Source organism: Erinaceus europaeus, chromosome 1, assembly GCF_950295315.1.
Source record: "Erinaceus europaeus chromosome 1, mEriEur2.1, whole genome shotgun sequence".
In the NCBI taxonomy this organism is placed as follows: Eukaryota; Metazoa; Chordata; class Mammalia; order Eulipotyphla; family Erinaceidae; genus Erinaceus; species Erinaceus europaeus.
The window spans coordinates 72345492-72368711 of NC_080162.1; the positions used below are offsets into that span (position 1 = coordinate 72345492).

General features: G+C 43.8%; 1 protein-coding gene across 3 annotated transcripts in view; it reads right to left on the reverse strand.

The window, feature by feature from the left end:
- The window catches only part of STK35 (serine/threonine kinase 35), a 102010-nt gene extending 100041 nt beyond the window's left edge, over positions 1 to 1969 (reverse strand). For all 3 annotated transcript variants that reach the window (XR_009548961.1, XR_009548960.1, XM_060187513.1), the window contains exons 1-2: positions 1660 to 1969; positions 449 to 1037 (exon numbers count right to left, since the gene is read on the reverse strand). Coding sequence is in view for 1 of the 3 variants with exons in the window: in XM_060187513.1 (XP_060043496.1) it covers positions 449 to 1037; positions 1660 to 1947 (877 nt within the window). In the remaining 2 variants the exon portion in view is untranslated. The remainder of the gene's footprint in view (positions 1 to 448; positions 1038 to 1659) is intronic.
- Positions 1970 to 23220: the final 21251 nt, after the last annotated feature.

Sequence of the window (23220 nt, forward strand, 5' to 3'; positions counted from 1 at the left end):
AGGGAGCAGGAGTGGGCGGGGCAGAGCTGGAGGGGGTCTGCACACCGGGATCGGAGAGGCCTGGGGGGGTGGGTGAGCCTTGTCAAGTTTACTGCTGCTATTTACTTTAAGAGGGAGAGAGAAGCAGCCCTGGAGGGGGGGGGGGGTCTTGGCAGTTCCTCCACCAGCTCTGAGCCCAACCCCCCTCCAGTCCCCAACTGAGTTTTCAAATGCCAAACATTTAGTAATAATGGCTCGCATCGACCGAGCGCTTAAAGGGCGCTTGTTATGAAAATGCCAACTCCAGTTTGGGCCGAGGGCCCACCCCTGATCATCCCCTCCATCCCAAATCCCGAGCTGCGGAAGCCTGCCCCCCCCCACCCCGACAGACCGGGAGCGGAGGTCGTGCCAGGATGGCGGGTGACAGGACCACGGCCTGGAGGGGGGCGGGGGGCGGGGGCGCGCCTACCTTTGAGCGAGGTCTCCACCAGGCGCAGGTACAGCTGTGAGCTCTTGTTGCCGTGGCTCATGCGCTGGGCCAGCCCGTTGCGCTGCAGGACACACTCCTCAAACTGCACGACGTTCTGGTGGCGCCGCTTGAGGCTGGTCAGGGCCCAGAATTCCGCCAGCGCCAGCTCCACGTTCTCGGGGGCGTCGCAGCGGATCTTCTTGACCGCCACCCGGGCCCCGCTGCGCCCGGCCACCGCCTCGTACACCACGCCGTAGCTGCCGCGCCCGATCTCCGCCAACAGGCTGTAGCGCGGCCGCGCCGAGCCCCCGCCGCCCTCCGGCCGCCGCCGCGCCAGGTAGGCCTCGCTGGGGGCCTCGGACGCCGCCGGATCCATAGCCTGGGCCGCCGCCGCCGGCCTCAGCTTCGCGCTGGGCGCCCGCGGCACTGGGCTTCGCCTTTTCCGCTCGGGGCTTTGTGTACCTCTGCGGGCGCCGTCCTCTTCCCCCGTTTCCATGGCTGCGGGCGGCGGGGGGAGCAGCAACGGCGCTGCCCGGGCCCCCCCTGCCTCATCCCTCCGTCCGGCCCCGAGGCGCTGAGAAGCGGGACCCTGGATTGTGACCAGAGAGCAAAAGAAGAACTTAACCGACCAGGCCGAGTCAGGGAGGCACGGAGCGCAAAGGCCGCAGGGCGTCCCACTTCCACCGCCTCCGCCACCTCTGGCTGCTGCGGCCCCTTTAAGACGGAAGCCTCCGCGACTGACTGAACGGGACAGGGGAGGGGAAAGCGGGAAAGACGAGACCAAGGAGCTGAAGCCAGGGGGGTGGTGTGGGAACCCGGGGGGCGAAAGGCAAAAGAACCGCTGCGTCCTCCGTCAGCTACCGGCTCGGGGTAGAGACCACAAACACCGGAGTCTTGACCGGAGCTGCACTCGCACGAAAGGAAGAAGCTAAACCGGGGTGCTCCTTCTGGCCTGACGGGTCCCCCTCCAGGATCCCCCCTCCCCGCTTCCCGCCGTGTGTTCTCCCAGGTGTAAACAGTCCATTGAATTAAGGCTCCGCGGAGCCCAGCGGACCGGCCCAAGTCCCCGAGGGCGGCGGGTGGAGGGGGGCTGGCTCAGGAGCTCGGCGTTTCCGAGCGCGCCATCCCGGAGACCCGACCGCCCTTCCCCCAAAGCCCCAAGCGGCTGGCCGACGCCGGCGCCGCCTTCGCAGCGAAAACCGCACCCTTACCTGCACGGCGCCCCTCCACCTCCGGGCTGGTCGTTTCCGCCCCGAAGCCCCCGGCTGGGGATGGTCGGCTCCCGGCCAGGCGGGCCTTCCGTACCCAGCGGCGCGAGCGGCCGTGGCGCGGACCCGGCGTGCAACGGAGCCCACCGCGGCGCGAGCCGGGGAGCAGCCGGCGTCCGGGCTCCCGGGGCTCTCCACGTGCTGGCGCCAGCTGAGCCCTTTACATAACCTCTTTATATAAGTCGCACCTCCGGCGGGCGCTCGGGCCGGCGGGGGCTCCTGGTGGCCCATCCCCCGGGAGGCCGGCCGAGTACCACGCCGCCTGGGCCCTGCCAAGCTCGACCGAGCAGCCGCAGCCTCAGACCCGCTCACCGAGCACGCCGCGCCGTGGCCCAATCACAGGCGAGGACGCCCCTCCGACAAAAACTGGGCGCCAAGACCCGTGAGCCGCCGCCGCCGCTTATGCTGCTTTCGCTACTCTGCGTGGGGCGGGCCAGGGTCACCAAATAAATACTAATTAGTTGATTGGGTTGTCGAGTTTGATTGATTCATAGGATGCGCCTGAGAACCCTCCTGTTTGGGAGTGGTCTTTCCTTGATCCCGCCCCCTAATCCTTTGTTTTCTCTGCTGCGAAATGGGTAGACTGCATATATAGGTATATATACATGTATGTATATACAGCCATGTAGACTGGGAATGGTCTTTCCTTGATCCCGTCCCCTAATCCATTGTTTTCTCTGTTGCGAAATGGGTAGACTGTGTATGTATATACGTATGTATGTGTGTATACACGTATGTATACATGTACACGTGTGTACATGTATACATACATGTGTACATATACGCGCGTGTGTAGGGCGGTATATATTTATGTATACATATATATACATACATGTGTGTGTGTGTGTGTGTGTGTGTGTGTGTGTGTGTCCGGCGGTAGCACAGCGGGCTAAGCACACGTGGTGCAAAGTGCAAGGACCTGAGCAAGGATACCAGATTGAGCCCCTGGCTCCCCACCTGCAGAGGAGTCACATCACAAGCAGTGAAGCAGGTTTCTCTCCCCATCTCTGTCTTCCCGTCCTCTCTCCATTTCTCTGTCCTATCCAACAACGACGACAACATCAATAACAACAATAAAACAAGGGCAACAAAAGGGAATAATAAGTATTTTAAATATATATAGAGAAAGAGAATATCTCTTTTTTAAAAATATTTTCATTTATTTTATTTTAATGAGAAAGAGTAGATACAGAGGGAAAGATACTGAGAAAGAGACCAGAACACTGCTCAGTTCTGGCTTATGGTGGTGCTGGGGACCGAACCTGATATCTCAGAGCCTCAAGCTTTTAAGGCGTTTGCATAACCAGTATGCTATCTCCCCAGCCCAGAGAGAATATCTCTAGAATATATGTGGCTGGGGAGATAGCATAAAGGTTTTGTTAAAAAAAAAAAATTTTAAATCTAAAAAAAGCCTTTTGCAAAGGCCTAAAGCACCAAAGGCCCCAGTTTCAATCTCCAGCACTATCATAAACCAGAGCTGAGCTAGTGCTCTGGTGGAAAACAAAATCATATGTATGCATATATTACATATATGTGTGTGTTTGTGTACATAATGTTGCAACCTATATATAGCTTTATTATTATTTTTGGAACATTTGTTTGACCAGATGTGACTTGTGGTGGTAGTGGTGTTAGGGTTTGAACCTGAGATTTTGAAGTCTCAGGCAGAATCATAATGCTATCTCCTCCAACCCCTATACATAACTTTAGCATATATATTTACACGTTTGTATATTTAGTAGCTAATTGCGTGCAGGGTTGAAAGAGCTCAGTGTAAGCTGTATCTATCTAGACATGGAAATATATATAGCCTCCAGGGCTATTGCTGGGGCTCAGTGCTGCACTATGAATCCACTGTTCCTGGAGGCTATTTTTTCCCTTATCATTGCCCTTGTTTATCTTTTTTTTTTTTTTTTTTTTGTCATTGTTGGATAGGACAGAGAGAAATCAAGAAAGTATGGGAAGACAGAGGGGGAGAGAAAGACACCTGTAGACCTACTTCACCACTTGTGAAGAGACCCCCTGTAGGTGGGGAGCTGGGGGCTCCAACCAGGATCCTTAGACCAGTCCTTGGGCTTTGCGCCATGTGCACTTAACCTGCTGTGCTACCACCCAACGCCCTTAAATGTAGTTTTTAAATGAGAGACCAGAGCACTGATCAGATCTGGTTTTAGTGGTGCTGGATATTGAACCTGGAACCTCAGAGACTCAGGCTGAAAATCTTTTACATAAGTATTGTGCTGTCTCCTGTACCCTCAATATTTTCGTTAAGTGCTGTTTCCTGGTGCCTAGTGGGTGCCTCGTCTTTGTGAACTGAACCCATAGATGTTTATGGAGCGACTTTGCTATTTCTAAATTGCTAAGGTGAATAGAACAGTCAGATTTAATTGAGTTTCTATGCCACTGAAAGATACAAGTCATTCCCCCACACCTATGGACATCTAATCTTTGACAAAGGGGCTCAGACTATTAAATGGGGAAAGCAGAGTCTCTTCAACAAATGGTGTTAGAAAAAATAGGTTGAAAAAAAAAAAAGAAAAAATGGGTTGAAACATGCAGAAGAATGAAACTGAACCACTGTATTTCACCAAATACAAAAGTAAATTCCAAGTGGATCAAGGACTTGGATGTTAGACCACAAACTATCAGATACTTAGAAGAAAATAGTGGCAGAACTCTTTTCTGCATATATTTTAAAGATAACTTCAATGAGACGAATCCAATTACAAAGAAGACTAAGGCAAGTATAAACCTATGGGACTACATCAAATTAAAAAGCTTCTTCACAGCAAAAGAAACCACTACCCAAACCAAGAGACCCCTCACAGAATGGGAGAAGATCTTTACATGCCATACATCAGACAAGAGTTTAATAACCAACATATATAAAGAGCTTGCCAAACTCAACAGCAAGAAAACAAATAACCCCATCCAAAAATGGGGGGAGGACATGGACAGAATATTCACCATAGAAGAGATCCAAAAGGCCGAGAAACACATGAAAAAAATGCTCCAAGTCTCTGATTGTCAGAGCAATGCAAATAAAGACAACAATGAGATATCACTTCACTCCTGTGAGAATGTCATACATCAGAAAAGGTAACAGCAGCAAATGCTGGAGAGGATGTGGGGTCAAAGGAACCCTCCTACACTGCTGGTGGGAATGTCAATTGGTCCAACCTCTGTGGAGAACAGTCTGGAGAACTCTCAGAAGGCTAGAAATGGACCTACCCTACGATCCTGCAATTCCTCTCCTGGGGATATATCCTAAGGAACCCAACATATCCATCCAAAAAGATCTGTGTACACATATGTTTTTGGCAGCACAATTTGTAATAGCCAAAACCTGGAAGCAACTCAGGTGTCCAACAACACATGAGTGGCTGAGCAAGTTGTGGTATATAGACACAATAGAATACTACTCAGCTGTAAAAAACGGTGACTTCACCGTTTTCAGCCGATCTTGGATGGACCTTGAAAAAATCATGGTGAGTGAAATAAGTCAGAAACAGAAGGATGAATATGGGATGATCTCACTCTCAGACAGAAGTTGAAAAACAAGATCAGAAAAGAAAACACAAGTAGACCCTGAAATGGAATTGGCGTATCGCACCAAAGTAAAAGACTCTGGGGTGGTTGGGTGGGGAGAATAGAGGTCCAAGAAGGATTCAGAGGACCTAGTGGGGGTTGTATTGTTATATGGGAATCTGGGGAATGTTATGCATGTACAAACTATTGTACTTACTGTTGAATGTAAAACACTAATTCCCCAATAAAAATAAATAAATAAATAAATAAAGATACAAATCATAAATGATCATGGATGAGTTTATCAGCAGCTCTTGAGTCTCTATTCCTAAGGATTTGATGAGATTATGGTTAAAACATTTAGAACAAGGAGTTGGGCGGTAGCACAGCGGGTTAAGCGCAGGTGGCACAAAGTATAAGGACCGGTTTAGCCGGTTTGAGCCCCCGGCTCCCCACCTGCAGGGAAGTAGCTTCACAGGTAGTGAAGCAGGTCTGCAGGTGTCTATCTTTCTCTCCCCCTCTCTGTTTTCCCCTCCTCTCTCCATTTCTCTCTGTCCTATCCAACAACAACGACAACAATAATAACTATAACAACCATGAAAAACAACAAGGACAACAAAAGGGAAAATAAATATTTTTAAAATTTTAAAAAAAGTATTTAGAACAGCAGTATCACATGTATAAAAGCTAGGCATTATCAAGTTAACATATACCCAGGATAACTTTTGCCAATGATTAATATAAATGGAGAAAAAAAGAATGAGCTAAAGTATGTGTGTGTAGGAGTGGAGAGATTAAGACAGACTACTGCTTAGAGTTTGGTACTTGGAATATTAGGACTTAGTAATATTTACATATAAACTGCAGGCATAGTAAAGAATTCTTTTATACTTTTCAACCAGACTAACAAATTGCTCTATATTGCTTCATTTGCAGTATCATGCTCTCTCATGTTTGTGTGTATGTGTGTGTGTGTGTGTGTGTATCTATCTACAACAAGTCTAGTGAATATTTCCCCTAAGTGGTTTCAGTAAAATGCAACATATTTGAAGAGAAACCAGTTTCCCCTTTAAGTCACTTTAGAGTGAGTTCCGTGCATCATGCCACTTGACTCCTATACCTTCTGTGTGATTTGCAAGAATAAGGATAAAATTGTGTCCTTGATTCTCTTGTATACTCTTAGTCAAAGTATTAAAATTAGGAATCATTTTAACAATGATAAAATTCTTTTATTACACTGGAGGTGAGGAGGTGATTATGCTTATTAAGCAAAGAGGTGAAAGACAGCTACTTACTGGATGATTTCACTCAGAAGAATCTAGAGAATTGAAACATGAACTTGCAAAACAAAACAAAAACAGAAGTAGTTATCTCTTAAGACATTGTGAGAACTATGGTGGTTATTATTGGGAGTGTGGGAACACAGAACTTTGGTGGCAGGTTCAGTGTGGAACTATGCCATATATTTTTTATTATTTTTAAGAGAGTGAGTGAAAGAGAACACAGCACCAAACCTTCCTTTAATGTGTATGTATGTGTGTGTGGGGGTGGGGGGGTGCGGCAATGCACTATCCAAGTAAGTTATTTAACTGGTTCTATACCCTATAATCTTGTAAGTCACCATTAAATTACTAATAAAAAGTTTTGTAATGTGTATATGTAGAGCCAGGGCACTAGCATAATAATTATGCAAAAACTTTCATGCCTGTAGCTCTGAGCTCCCAGGCTCAATACCCCACAACCCATAACATTATAAGCCAGAGCTGGTCAATGATCTAATAGGGAAAAAAAAGAATATATGTAATGTTCACATATCTAAATTTTGCTAACTATCCCAATAATGTTCTTTATATGTATTCCTAAGTTTTCAGTACACACATACTTATATTTAGGAATATAGTTGTTGCTATAATTATATTAGTGTATTATTTATTGTGCCCTCATTTTCTTTTGATCTAGAAAGTCAATTAGTAAAAAATAAATAAATAAATAAATAAGAAAGTCAATTAGTTTCTCAACATTTGTTTGTCTTTCATGACCTTGACATTTTGGAATGGTACTAGAAAAAGATATCCCGGGAGTCAGGCAGTAGTGCAGCAGGTTAAGTGCATGTGGCACAAAACACAAGGACTGGCATAAGGATCCTGGTTCAAGGCCCCCAGCCCCCCACCTGCAGAGGAGTCTCTTCACAAACGGTGAAGCAGGTCTGCAGGTGTCTATCTTTCTCTCCCCCTCTCTGTCTTCCCCTCCTCTCTCCATTTCTCTCTGTCCTATCCAACAAGGAAGACAACAACAACAATAATAACTATAACAATAAAACAGCAAGGGCAACAAGAGTGAATAAATAAATAAATATTTTTTAAAATTTAAAAAAAGATATCCCTAAGTTTGCATTTGTTTAATATTTTGGGGATTAGCTCACTCCTTTTTTTCTTTTTGTTTAAAGATTTTATTTATTAATGAGAAAGATAGGAGGAGAAGAGAGAAAGAGCAGACGTCACTCTGGCACATGTGCTTCCAGGGATCAAACTCAGGACCTCATGCTTGAGTGTCCAAAGCTTTATCCCCTGCACCAGCTCCTGGACCACACTCCTTTTTCATTAGTGATTTACAAAATAATAAGATAAGAGGGGTACAATTCCACACTGTTCCCACCACCAGAGTTCTGTGTGCCCATTCCCTCCATTGAAATAGTGTTGCCAAGGTCACAGATATGGGCTGACCATTATCTATCTATCTATCTATCTATCTATCTATCTATCTATCTATCTATCTGTCTTTTTCCCATTATCCCCCACCCCCACCCCACTGTCATAGTCTTGCCTTCTGTTCCTTTCTAAGTCATACCTATACCTATTACTACTTCCAAATGTCTTTTCTTTTTTCCTCTTCTCTCTGGGCCCTGATGGAATTGTGTTTCAGAGTCCTCTAGTCATCTTCCCCTAACATTTCTTCCTCTCTGGGAGTATGGACCAAAATTCTTTTTAGGGTACAGAAGGTGGGGAGTTCTGGTTTCTGTAATTGCTTTTTTGCTGGAAATGGACTTTGATCCATATCTCCAGTCTGTTTATGTTTTTCCCTAATTGGATAGGGCTCTGGAGAGATGAGGTTCTGGGACATATCGGTGAAATTGTCTGCCCAGGGAGTTCAGGATGCAACTTGGTGTCTGAAAGTCAGTAAAATATGCAGCTGGACCAAATATTTAATAAGCAGGTATTAGAAAGCGGGAACAGAGCAGATGAGAATAGAGATGGTGCTAGGAACTCTTCTTTTAGGTATATTTCCAGAGGCCCATAATTTCACTCATTTTTTGCTTGAGCTTGATATTTAACATGGAGGTGGACTAGAAATGTGTGGGATGGTACAATGTACAAGGACCTGGGTTCAAGCCCCTAATCCCCACCTGCAGGGGGAAAGCTTCACAAATAAATGGTGGAGCAGGACTGCAGTTGTCTCTCTGTCTCTCTCCCTCACTATCTACCCCCTTCTCTTGATTTCTGGTTGTCTCTATCCAATAAATAAATTAAATTTAAAAAAGAAATACTGTATGGGAAAATGTAATAAGAGTTGAGAATACAACTAGAAGGCTGAATTAGGGCTAAAAGTAACTCTCAAACTTGAAGAAAATATATAAATACGTGGTCCAGGAGGTGGTGCAGTGATAAGGCTTTGGACTCTCAAGCATGAGGTCTTGGGCTCGATCCCGACAGCACATGTGCCAGAGTGATGTCTGGTTCTCTCTCTCCTCCTATCTTTCTCATTAATAAATAAAAATAAAATCTTTAAAAAGATTTAGAAAAAGAAAATATATAAATACAATTAACTGTTTACCACATCAATCTGACCCAGGACCCATGAATATTCATATTTAACACAGGTGCCTGTATATTCTCCAAGTCCCTGTCAGTCTGAGCTCACAGTCCATGGTCACAGCTGGGAACATTCTAGACTGAACTCATTTCAAGACCAGTGTTCCATGAGTGGCAGAGTAGACTGACCCAGCTTCCCTTCAGAAAGTGGGGCAGTCCCTAGAATTGCTACTTTACAGTGAAAGCAAGGTCCTGGAAAGGCCTTCAAAAGGGCTTATGATGATATTCCTGATGGAAGTGACCGGTGACAGTGGAGAGAGGGATCTATTAGAGGTCTAGGCCCATCGTCCCTATGGGGGAATTTTAGGATTCCCTGACTAGGGACTCAGGTGATAGAGTGGCCTTGTACTGACTCACTTCTTAAACACTCACTTCTTAAACAGCTGGGAGAAAGTCCAACCAAGCTCATCAGGAAAAGAAGGGACTACAAAAACTGGAAAAAGGCAAGTGTATATCTCAGTTTATACATTTTTTTAAAGAATGCTATTCAAAGCAAAGTGTGCCCTAAGGGTATCATCACATCAAGAAGCATGTGACGCTTATTTGTCCTAATAACTGGTAATATTAACTTTAATTATCTTTTTAAATTTATTTAAAAAGAGACATTAACAAAACCATAGGATAAGAGGGGTACAACTGCACACAATGTCTCCGAATCCCATCCCCTCCCCTGATAGCTTTCCTATTCTTTATCCCTCTGGGAATATGGACCCAAGGTCATTGTGGGACGCAGAAGATGGAAGGTCTGACTTCTATAATTGCTTCCTGGCTGAACATGGGTGTTGACTGGTCAATCCATACTCCCAGCCTGCCTCTCTCTTTCCCTAGTAGGGTGGGGCTCTGGGGAAGTGGAGCTCCAGGACACATTGGTGGGGTTGTCTGTCCAGGGAACTCTGGTAGGCATCGTGGTGGCATCTGGAACCTGGTGGTTGAAAAGAGAGTTAACATAAAAAGCCAAACAAATTGTTGAACAATCATGGACCTAAAGGCTGGAATAGCGCAGGTGAAGTGTTGGGGGGTACTCACTGCAGACTCTTGTGTACTTTTGCTTTCAGGTATATATTTTGCCCTAGTTTATGGGTATGTGTGAACATATGCTCTATCTCATGGGACCTAGTCTATATCTAGGTTTTGGGATTTTTGTTAGGAAGTGAACTGCCTGGGATGGAATTAGAGAATACTATGAAAGGAAAGGTCTCACCCGAGTAAGGAAGCTGAAGGGTTGTCATTCTACACCTGAAGTCTCTGGACACAGTCTGAAGTGAAGAATGCTGAGGTGGTAGATGCATTGATTAGGTTGGGATCGGCAGATACAATATTATTTGGTATGAATTGAGAGAAGCATGCAGGAAAGTGCACCCCACCCTAAGTTTCCATGACTGGGGGAAATATAGACTCTATAGTGGAAATGTGAGGTTCCTGCTAACTTAGGGTTTAAGAAGACAGTAGATAGTTATTGTTATAATCACATTATTTGGTAATTGGGTTAACTTTGAAAAATCCCTTTGTTAGGATTTGTTGTATAATACCCAACATCACCATAATTTATGTCCTTTGACATTATTTGTATATAGCTGTTTTAATTATCTTCTTAAGATGGCATCTGCCTAGGTCCTCCCCCAAAAGTTGACTATTGTTCCCTTTGAAACAATTAAGTATCTTGTAGGAAGATATATTGACACTGTTTATTCAATTATCAGACTTTAATCACTGGTTTTAGCTTTAATTGATAATTCTTGCCTGGATCACATATAATAGTTGTCAAATGCTGATTGGAAGTTTTCTATTGGTTTGTGGTTTTGCACAAGTTCTTTAATGCCTGAGGTACCAAAGGTTCTAGGTTCAATCCCCAGTAAGTCAGAGCTGAGTAGTACTCTGAAAAATGGAAGGTCTTTTTAGTTGTTTTGTTATGGCTTTCTATAGAATTCTACCAACTGTCCAAGATCGAAGTATTGGCAGGTTTGGTTTCACCTAAGACTTCTCAGTAAGGTTTCACTGTCTTTCCTCTTCTTGTTAGAATACAAATCAAATTGCATTAGGGCCTCACCATTAGTGTGTTCTGTTTTTAATATAATCACCCCTTTATTTATTTATTTTTAAAGTTTTTTTTTTTTTCCCCCAGGGTTATTGCTGGGCTCGGTGCCTGCACCATGAATCCACCGCTCCTGGAGGCCATTTTTTTCCCCCTTTTGTTGCCCTTGTTGTAGCTTCGTTGTGGTTATTATTATTGCCCTTGTTGATGCAATTCGTTGTTGGATAGGACAGAGAGAAATGGAGAGAGGAGGGGAAGACAGAGAGGAGGAGAGAAAGATAGACACCTGCAGACCTGCTTCACCACCTGTGAAGCGACTCCCCTGCAGGTGGGGAGCCGGGGGCTCGAACCGGGATCCTTACGCCGGTTCCTGCGCTTTGCGCCACATGCGCTTAACCCACTGCGCCACCGCCCGACCCCCTAATCACCCCTTTAAAGACTTTGTCTCCAAATACATTACATTAAAAAAAATTTTATTTATTTTACCTTTTGTTGCCCTTGTTGTTTTTTTATTGTTGTAGTTATTATTGTTGTTGATGTCGTCATTGTTAGATAGTACAGAGACAAATGGAGAGAGCAGGGGAAGACAGAAGAAAAGGGGAGAGAAAGATAGACACCTGCAGACCTGCTTCACCACCTGTGAAGCGACTCCCCTGCAGGTGGGGAGCCAGGGCTTGAACCAGGATCCTTAAGCCGGTCCTTGCTCTTTGCACCACCTGCGCTTAACCCACTGTGCTACCGCCCGACTCCCAATACATTACATTAAAAAAAATTATTATTTTATTTTCCTTTTTGTTGCCCTTGTTGTTTAACATTGTTGTGGTTATTATTGTTGTTGTTATTAACGTCGTTGTTGAATAGGACAGAGAGAAATGGAGAGAGGAGGGGAAGACAGAGAGGGGGAGAGAAAGATAGACACCTGCAGACCTGCTTCACCACCTGTGAAGCGACTCCCCTGCAGGTGGGGAGCCAGAGGCTCCAACCAGGATCCTTGCGCTTTGCAACACGCACGTTTAACCTGCTGCACTACCGCCCGACTCCTAATATATTACATTTTAAGGCTCTTGGTTTTGTGAATGCAACATGTGAATTTAAGGGTGGTCTCAATTCAGTTCATAACAGCCTTTTTGATATATGACACTTGAGCTGACACCTGCAGCGAGCCAGCCATGCCAAGCTAGTGGAAAGGCACTTCAGGAAAAGGGACCAATTACAAAACCTTTGAGACATGAGCAAGACTGAAGTTAGAATTTATCCAACGGATGAGTATAACTGGTATGCCCACTTTGGGACTAGAATGGAAAAAAAAAAAAAGCCAAACACTTTCTTACAAAATTAAATTACAGAGCCAGGTGGTGGTGCATATAGTTTGAAGTTCATGGACCCATGCAAGGATCCCAGTTTGAGCTCTCTGCTCCCCACCTGCAGGGGGGGTCACTTCACAAGCAGTGAAGCAGGTCTGCAGGTATCTTTCTGTCTCTCTCCCTCTCAATCTTCCCCTCCCCTCTCAACTTCTCTCCGTCCTATCCAATAAAAATGAAGAATGGCTGCCAGGAGCAGTGGATTCATAGTGCCTGCACCGAGCCCCAGTGATAACCCTGGAGGAAAAAGAAATTAAATTATATTATTGTGTGGTCCAGTGACTCCCATGCCTAGGTATTTATCCATGGTAAATGAAAAGTTGTATTTACAAATACACTTGTTTAAAAATATATACAATAGGGCCCAGTAGGTGACACAGTGAGAAGGTCACTGAACCTGGAAACATGAGGTCTCAAGCTTGTGCCAGAGCATTGCTCTGGTCTTTCTTGTTCCCTCCCTCTCTATCTTGTGTTAATAAATTAATAAAATCTTTAAAATATATGCTTACAGTGGCTTTTTTTTTTTAAGAATCTCAAATTGGAAAGCATTCCAGTATTCATCAATAAATGAGTAGGTTGCCAAATTGTAGTATTCTTTTACCATGAAATGCTGCTCAGGGGAAGAAAAAAGGAATGAAGGACTGGTGCAACATGTATGAATCAAAGTAATTAAGCTGAGTAAAAGAAGCCAGGCATAAACAAGTACATACTGAATGAGCCGATATGTAATTCTTCAAAATACAAAGTAATTTGTAGTGGTAGGAAGCAGATTAGAGTTGTTGAGGGAGGGAGAGATGGAATGTATGAGGAAACTGGGGATGATGAAGAGGTCCTTTATCTTGAAATTATTTTGTGATGGTAGTTTCAAGGGAGAAATATGTTAAAAACACTCAGATTGTGGACACTCACACCACTGTTCGGGCTTAAGTGGTGCTGTTCAGCTCTGATTTATGGTGGTGCCCAGTATTGAACCTGACACCTCAGAGCTTTAGACTTGAGAATTATTTGCATAACCACTATGCTATCTCCATGGCCTTCCATGTGTACAATTTAAATAGGTGCAGTTGATGTACATTAATTTTACACTTATTTCAATAGAACTGTAAAGAATTGGGTGATAGGGTCTGTATATTTGATTTCATTAATAGAACATGAAACAACACTAATCTATGGTGGCAGAAATCATACAACTGTTATCTGGGGGAGGGGTGACTGATAAGGGGCACAAAGGGATGTTCTGGATGACAGAACACTGTATGTAAATTTATTGTATATAAATTATGCTGCAATAAAGTTGATTTATAATGTTAAAAAAAAAAAGGATACAGTATTCCTATCTTTGCCTTTTTTTTTTTTTCTCGTACCAGAGCACTGCTTAGCCCTGGCTTATGATGGTGCAAGGCATTGAACCTGGGACTTAGAGCCTCAGGCATATAAGTCTTTTTGTGTAACTATGATGTTATTTCCTCAGCTCAAGAAAAGCCAGATAGAAACAAACGTAAAACAAAAACAAGAGAGAGAGAGAGAGAGAGAGAGAGAGAGAAAGCAAGCGGAGGGTAGATAGCATAATGATTATGCAAAGAGGCTCTCATGCCTAAGGCTCCAAAGTCCCGGGTTCAATCCTTCCCCCCCCCCACCTTAAGCCAGAGCTGAACAGTGCTCAGGTTAAAAAGAAAAGAAAAGAAAAGTCAGTTTATTTGAAAAATGTTGATGGCTTGATCAGTTCTTTATTTTGCTTCTTCTCAAGTTACAAAAGTAACCTATTCTTTTTTTTAAAGATTTTATTTATTTATTTATTAATGAGAAAGATAGGAGGAGAGAGAGAAAGAACCAGACATCACTCTGGTACATGTGCTACTGGGGATTGAACTCAGGACCTCATGCTTGAGAGTCTGATGCTTTATCCACTGCATCACCTCCTGGACCACAGGAGTAATCTATTCTTATGACTAGTCAACTTTCACTAATTTTCTGTTAGGTAGAGAAACTAACAAAGAACTCTTATAACAATCTTGCAAGTCAAGCTACTCCCATTTCCCCCATTTAAAAAAGAAGTATTTATTTATTTATTTATTTATTTATTTATTTTTGAGAGAGATGCAGAGAGAGACACACACACAGAAACACCAGAGCACTGCTCAACTCTGGTTTATGGTGGTGTGGGGGATCCAACCTGGGATTTAGGAGCCTCAGGCATGAGAGTCTGTTTGCATAACCGTTATGCTGTCTCCCTGGCCCCATTTCCCCCATTTTACAGGTGAAAAGACTAAAGGAGGAGGATACACACTGGGATTTAAAATTATTGTTGTTATTGTTGGTGTTACCAGAGCACACTACTCACTCACCTCTGGCTTATAGTGGTGCTGGGGATTGAACTAGGGACCTCAGAGCCTCTGGTATGAAGGTCATTTGCAAAACCACTAAGCTATCTCTCCAGCACATTAGGAGTTTTTGAGTGTCATTTCTGGAGCTGTGCCACTCTGTGCTGGCCTTTTTACATAGACCAGCCACAGCACCGGAAGCTTCCTTTAGTATGTTAGTGGCTGAACTTGAACCAGGGTTGTGCACATGACAAAACAGGAGGAAAAGTTGGGGGCTACAGGTGGGAAGGGGCTATTGTAGAGAATCCCTTGAGGTGATGACATGGTGGGGATTGTGGTGGGCTCTGAGGAGGTTCTTCTTCTAGCGTTTGCCCTTCTTCCGTAGCCAGTCAACAGCGTCAGGTTGAGCCTGATGTAAAGTTTCGAGACCTCCTTTGAATCTGGAGAGGTGGCAGTCGTTGACTATGTGGGTTATAGTCTGTCTGGAGCCGCAGGGGCAGTTCGGGTCGTCTCTGGCTCCCCAGCGATGGAACATAGCGGCGCACCGGCCATGGCCTGTTCCATAGCGATTGAGGAGGGCCCAATCATAACGTGCTAGGTCAAAGCCGGGTTGACGCTTGCAGGGGTCTGTGATGAGGTGTTTATTCTTTACCTCAGCTGACTGCCAACTCTGTTTCCAAGAGACTGGAACAGAGAAGTTCAGTGTAGGTGTAGGGGACCAGATTGGGTGACGAGACGTCAAGCGTTGGGCAGGGTGGGCGAAGATATCCGCGTATATTGGCAGGTCCGGTCGAGCGTAGATGTGGGAAATGAACTTAGATGATGCCGCATCCCGACGAATATCTGGCGGGGCGATGTTGCTAAGAACTGGCAGCCATGAAACCGGGGTGGAATGGATGGTTCCAGAAATTATCCTCATGGAGGAATATAATTTGGAATTGACCAAGTGGACATGGGGGCTACGGAACCATCCTGGGGCACAGTATTCTGCAGTGGAATAGCATAATGCCAGAGATGATGATCGTAGTGTGGAAGCGCTCGCGCCCCATGAGGAGCTGGCCAGTCTTGCAATGATGTTATTCCTCGCACCCACCTTTGCTGCAGTTTTTATGAGATGTTCGTGAAATGACAGAGTGTGATCAAGAGTAACGCCAAGATAGACTGGCTGGGCTTCATGCCAGATTCTCATATCGCCAAGCTGCACATTAAGCTCACGTGAGGCCGAGGCATGGTGTAGATGGAAAACAGATGATACCGTTTTTGCAGTGCTAGGGATTAGTCGCCATTTTTTACAGTGATCAGATATCAGAGACATGTCTTTCGTGAGTGTTTCCTCGAGGATGTCGAACTTTGATGCCTGAGTTGCATAGCAGATGTCATCGGCGTTGATGAACTTCCTTGAAGAAGTTTCTGGGAGGTCATTGATGTAAATATTAAATAGCGTAGGAGCCAGAACAGAGCCCTGGGGGAGGCCACTTGAGACAAGTCTCCATCTGCTAGACTTGTCACCCAGATGTACCCGGAATCTTCTGTTTTGGAGAAGAAACGATATAGTGTTGGCCACCCATGGAGGCAGGCATCTTGAGATCTTGACTAGGAGACCATGGTGCCAGACCGTGTCATAGGCTGCTGTGAGATCAACAAAGACAGCACCCGTCTTTAAATTATTCTGGAATCCATTTTCAATGTAAGTTGAGAGGGCCAGGGCTTGTTCGCAGGTAGATCTTCCTGGGCGGAAACCAGCCTGGGCGGGTGATAGGAATTTCTCTGTAAGATGAGAAATACGTGACAGAAGCAGCCTCTCAAGGAGTTTGTAACACACAGAGAGGAGAGAAATTGGTCTATAGCTGGCGGCCTCTGAGGAGGTAACGAGAGGCTAATAAAATGTAAGGGGTGGGTGGGGCTGGGAAGATGGTATAGTAGTTATGCAAAAGACTTCCACACTTGAGGCTCCCTGGATACCAATGTAAGACAAACCAAGCAGTACTCTGGTTTAAAAAAAATGTTGGAGGTGATTTCAGAAGGTGATAAAGGTCAGGAGCTCGTGGTAGGTGCTTCAAGGAAGGGGGCACTTTTGAGTTGGGGATACTGGTAAGCAACCAACTTGAACTCCCGTCCCATAAGGAGCTAGATTTCCAAGAAAACTGGAGCTTGTCATTTTGGCTAACATTATGATGCTCACTAAAACTATGTGGGTGGGGTGGGATGCCCTGAGTTTGTAAGTGAAGCTGTTATATCAGGAACTAAGAGCTTTAGGTGTTGCTATCCAATCTCTTAACCAATCTACTGCCTAAGTGCATACAAGCTTTGCCTGGAGGGCTGGTTCAGCCCAGATTGCAGGGGGGGGATTGCTACCCTCTCCCCCAATGGGTTAATTTATTTGTGGTCCTCCCTGGGGCTTCACTGCTCTCCAGACTGACTTTATTTCCCCCAGAGAGAAAGGGAAAGACACCACAGCACCAAAGCTTCCTGCAGTGCTTGGGGGGAGGGGGTTTGGGGTGGGATAGGGAGGCTCAAAGGCAAAGGAAATACTTTCCCAAGTGAGCTGTTTCACTGAGCAGAAAATTTGCATTTTCTTAGCAAAATCCCCCAGGATGTTGATTGTTGCTATTACTAGTCCAGGAACCGCACTGTAGATTTATACTGCCCCTAGACTGAGCAGGAAAATGAGGCAACTGTGGAGGGTTACCATCCTGGCAATGACTTGGGGGAGGGATTGAAGTTATTGCACACAAAGCTAAACAAATAGGACTTGGGGTGGTTATTAAGCCAAGAGAACAACAAAAAAAAATTGATAAGAAAAACCTTGTAATCATCATAAACAATAATACTTAGCTAGAAATAATACTGTCATTATAATGTGAAAATAGCACATTGATTTAACTAAAACTTATGATATAATTATTTGGGGGAAAATTAGAGTGGGTATGAATGAGTAGAAAGCTAAACCCTTATCTTTCACAGCTATAAATCAATAGGAAATATCTCAAACTAAAAATGTGTTATATCAGGGTGAGGGAAAAGCTGGGGAGATAACATAGTAGTGATGCAAAAAGACTTTCCTACTTGAGTACCAAAGGTCCTACTCAGCCCCAGCTAGCACCATCATAAGCCAGAGCTGAACTGTGCTCTGATAAGGAAAAAATTGTGTAGTGGAGTGTCTGGGGTGAAATTCAGGGTCTCATTCATAAGAGGCATATGCTCTAACCACTGTTCTACACCCGACTGTAATATTAAATAAATGAACAAATCAGCAGCCAGGAGGTGGCACACCTGTTTGAGTGCTCGAATTACCATACTCAATGACTCTGATCTCCACCTACAAAGAGGAAGTTTTGAGTCATGAAACAGGGCTTCAGGCATCTTTTTCTCTCCCTTTCTGTTTCCCCTCAATTTCTCTCTGCCCTATCAAATTAAATAAATACATGTAAAATACATTAAAGGTACAGAAGCAACCAGTGGCACAGCTATATGCAAATAATGTCAAAGGACATAAATTATGGTGATCTTGTGTATGATACAGCAAATTCTAACAAAGGGATATTTCAAAGTGAACCCAATTGCCAAATAATGTGATTATAGTAATAACTATCTATTTTCTTCTTAAACCCTAAGACAACAGGAACCTCCTGCTTCCTCTTTAGAGCCTATAGTTCCCCTAGTCCTGGAAACTCTAGAGTGGGGCTTATTTTCCTGCATGCTTCTCTCAGTTCATACCAAATGATATTCCATCTGCTGTTCCCAACCTGATCAAGGCAATGAGTACCACCTCAGTATGCTTCACTTCAGACTGTGTCCAGAGACATCAGACATGGAATGTTAACCCTTCACCCTCATTACTCGAGTGAGACCTTTCCTTTCATAGTGTTTTTTTTTTTTTTTATTGTTGTAGTCGTTGTTGGATAGGACAGAGAGAAGTGGAGAGAGGAGGGGAAGACAGAGAGGAGGAGAGAAAGATAGACACCTGCAGACCTGCTTCACCACCTGTGAAGCGACTCCCCTGCAGGTGGGGAGCCGGAGTTCGAACCGGGATCCTTATACTTGTGCTTTGCGCCACCTGCGCTTAACCCGCTGCGCTACAGCCCGACTCCCCCCTTTCATAGTATTCTTAAATTCTATTCCAGGAGGTTCATTTCCTAACAAAATCCCAAGACCTAGATATAGACCAGGTCCTGTAAGATAGAGCATATGTTCACATGTATCCATAAACTAGGGCAAAATATATACCTGAAAGCAAAAATACACAATAGTCTGTAGTGAGTCAGTATCAAGTTCATAATGAAGTAGTGTGTACTTAGATACCCTCCTTACCTACTTCCTATTACAGTTCTCTCACTCACTCCAAAGCTAACCTTATCAAAGCAAGGACTGCAAAAGCTGAGTAAGGTCAAGAGACTGGAGGATCGCCCCCCCAACTCTTCATCTGCACTATTCCAGCCTTTAGGTCCATGACTGGTCAACAATTTGTTTGGCTTTGTATGTTAACTCCATTTATAACCATCAAGTTCCCGATGCTAACATGATGCCAAACAGACTTCCATGGACAAACAACCCCATCCATGTGTCCCGGAACTCTGTTTCCCCAGACCCTTCCCCACTAGAGAAAGAGAAAGACAGGCTGGGAGTATGGATCGACCTGTCAATGCCGGTGTTCAGCGGAGAAGCAATTACAGAAGCCAGACCTTCCATCTCTGCATCCCACAATGACCTTGGGTCCATACTCCCAGAGGGATAAAGAATAGGAAATCTATCTGGGGAGGGGATGGGATACAGAGTTCTGGTGGTGGGAATTGTGTGAAGTTGTACCCCTCTTATCCTATGGTTTAGCCAATATTTCCTTTTTATAAATAGAAAATTAAATTAAAAGAGGACCTAGTGGGGCTTGTATTGCTGTGTTGAACATTGAGAAATGTTACACATGTACAAACTACTGTATTTTTCTGTCAACTGTCAACTATTAATCCTCCAATAAAGAAATAAAAAAAAATATGGGCGGAGGGTGGATAGCATAATGGTTATGTAATCACACTCGTGTCTGAGGCTTCAAAGTCCCACGTTCAGTCTTCTGCACCACCATAAGCCAGAGATGAACAGCGCTCTGGTTAAATAAATGAATAAAAATAAATAAAAAATACATTAAAAAATATTGAAGCAACACCATCGGTATGATGAAGTAACCACAAAATAAGGTATTATTTCCTAGGATAGGCCTAGGGATTGGCCAGGGGATTTTATTTTAAGTTTGGTAGTATCACCCCCAACTTTTACTAATATCTAATTCTTAAACATTATATATATGTGTGTTATTTGGATTAAATTTGGAATTAAAAATAAGGTAGATGTGGGTCATTGCTGCTACTGAAGCACCCTGTCAGCTTGGTGGCGCTGTTCAGCTTTGGCGGTGTCTTCCATGGCCTGTCCTATTACCTGAGTATCTGCAGGGCAAGAGTCACACCGGGTAACACTGCACTAGGGACATTACACCAACAGAGAGGACTGCTTTGTCCATTAAATGAGGGTCCAAACAACGGAAAGCAAAGATGGAAGCTGAGTGAGACACCCTTTCCAAAACTTAATGGATTGTTTTAATTTCAAATATTCCCATTGGCTGCTAGAAAAGCTCAGAAACTCTAGCCTTTCTTCCTCTCTCATCTGGGAGTGGCATAAAAACTATTTGTCAGGCTGTGTAGATGAGTGTTTGTTGTGGAAAACTGGCTACTAGAATCTTAGGAGTTGTTTATGGGAAGATAAAGAAATATAATGCTGACCTAGTAGGGTAAAGTCCTTGATTTTGTCATTATTGGAATATTCAAAATAAATCACTAAGGAATCTGGTTGAAATGTACACAATCATGAGATAGCAAAGTGCACTACTTGATCAAAATGTAAAGCCATACAGTCATTTAGGAAGCGATTTTATAACTCATTGTTTATTAATACTTTAAAAAATTCATATACTTTGAACCAACAATTCTATTTCTTGGATATATGCTATAGAAATACTTACCCAAGTGCGGAACATTGCATGTGCAATAAGGATTTTTATTGTAGTTATTTGTAATGGTAAAATATTAGAAATTCTCGAGAGCCAGAGGCAGGGGATTAGTTATAAATATCCACACATTTGAATATGTCAGAAAGAAACAATTAATTCTGCATGTACTATAACAGAACAGATCATTTATACTGTTTCATAATAAAGCAAGTGTAAACTGGAATCTATAGTATGACCTCATATTTTGTTTAAATACGTGTACATATTTGCTAGCTTTCATTGAGTTCTCTGTGTTTGGAGCTGCCCTGTATGACTTGTCTGTCTGTTTGTGTTTGTTTGTTTGTTTGTTTATTGAAGGAGGAGAAAGAGCATCACTTCTGCACAGGAGTCAGGGATTGAATTTGGGACTTCATACTTGGTAGTTCAAGGCTTTATAGTCTGTACAATCTCTGAGGCCACCGTATGCACTTTCTTCCCTCTTCCTGCTTTTTAAAATTTCTGTTTATTTATTTACTTATTTGATAGAGACAGAAAGAAGTTGAGAAGGGAAGGAGATACAAAGAGGGAGAGAGGAAGAGACATCTGCAGCTCTATTTCTACACTCATGAAGCTTCCTCCGTAAGTGGAGACCCAGGGTTTGAACTTTAGAGTCCTTCAGCATGATAATGTGTGTGCGCAACCAGGTGCGCCATCACCCAGCTCCATGTGATTTCAGTGAACTAATTTATTACTCCAGTGGGACTATGGTGTAGGTTATTTGAGTAAATAATGCTGAGCATGCCAAGAATTCTCTCTAGCTGATTCTTTTGCTCTCAATCTTTTTGGTATGATCTAAACTTTTTTTAAAAAAAGATTTATTTTATTTATTTTTATTTATTTTTAAATATTCATTTATTCCCTTTTGCTGCCCTTGTTGTTTTATTGTTGTAGTTATTATTGATGTTGCTGTCGTTGGATAGGACAGAGAGAAATGGAGAGAGGAGGGGAAAGACAGAGGAGGAGAGAAAGATAGACACCTGCAGACCCGCTTCACCGCCTATAAAGCGACTTCCCCGCAGGTGGGCATCCGGGGCTCGAGCCCGGATCCTTATGCCCGTCCTTGCGCTTGGCGCCACGTGCGCTTAACCCGCTGCGCTACCGCCGGACTCCCTGATCTATACTTTTAATGCATATATTTTTGGTATTAATTTCAAGTGTTTTTTAAGATATACAAACAGTAAGACCTTGGGGGTAGATAGCAACATGGTTATGCAAGAAATTCTTATGCCTGAGGCTCTGAAGTCCCAGATTCAATCCTTTGCAATGCCAGAAATGAGAGCTGAGCAAGGCAAAAAAAAAAAAAAAAAAAAGGTGGGGATAGATAACATAATGGTTATGCAAAGAGACTCTTGTACCTGAGGCTCCAAAGTTTCAGGTTCAACTCCCCTCCCCCCACCATAAACCAGAGCTGATTAGTTCTCTGGTTAAAAAAAAAAAAAGTGGGGGTAGATAGGATGATGGCTATGCAAACAGACTCTCATGCTTGAGGCTCTGTTAAGTCCCAGAGGCTCTGTCAAGTCCCAAGTTCAATCCCCCACACCACCATAAGCCAGAGTTGAACAGTGCTCTGGTAAAATAAATTTAAAAAGATTAAAAAAAAAAAGGCAAAATCCAGTTGAAAAATAATGTGCAGCAAAGCAGAATAAAAGCTCACTCATGAAGCTCCTACTGCTTGCTGGGTTGAGGGTCATGGAGAAATTAACAACAGAGTGAGGACAGAAAGGAATAGTGTGAGTTTTTTTAGGACAGGCAAGCCCTGTCCATTCTTTTACAAACCCATCACATTCTGTTACAATGTGATGTTACTGTAGACTTTAGTTGGTCAGTTAAGAATGTATTGTTTCAACTAATGGGAGCCAACTGCTGAGCTGACCAACCATCACAGAGTACTTTTCTTTGTCTAGATAACTTACTCTTGGTTCAACCATCATTTCCAGGGCATTAGACCCTATGTGTGAACCAGGGTCCTGGGAGGAATAATACAAGTTCCCTGCTGGTAAAATTTCATTGTGTTGTAAGGAAAACTGCTATGGTTACAAATAGTTGCAGCTCTCCTTTGGTGAAAAAAAAATAATGATAATAGCTAACATCTAAGTAGAATTTACCAGGTTGGTTCAGACACTTCTTATTTATACTAATTCGTTAATTCTTAACGATGTGAGACACTTTTAGCAGATCTGGTTCACAGATGAGGATGCTGAGGCACAGAAAGGTTAGGTAAATTGGCCAATACAGCTTGGAAGTAAAAGACCAGGGAATTTCAGTTTAGGTAAGTGCTTTAAAACACGGCAAGGGGAGGGGGGTTTAAGCACACGTGGACCTGTGTAAGGATCCGGTTGGAGCCCCAGGCTCCCCACCT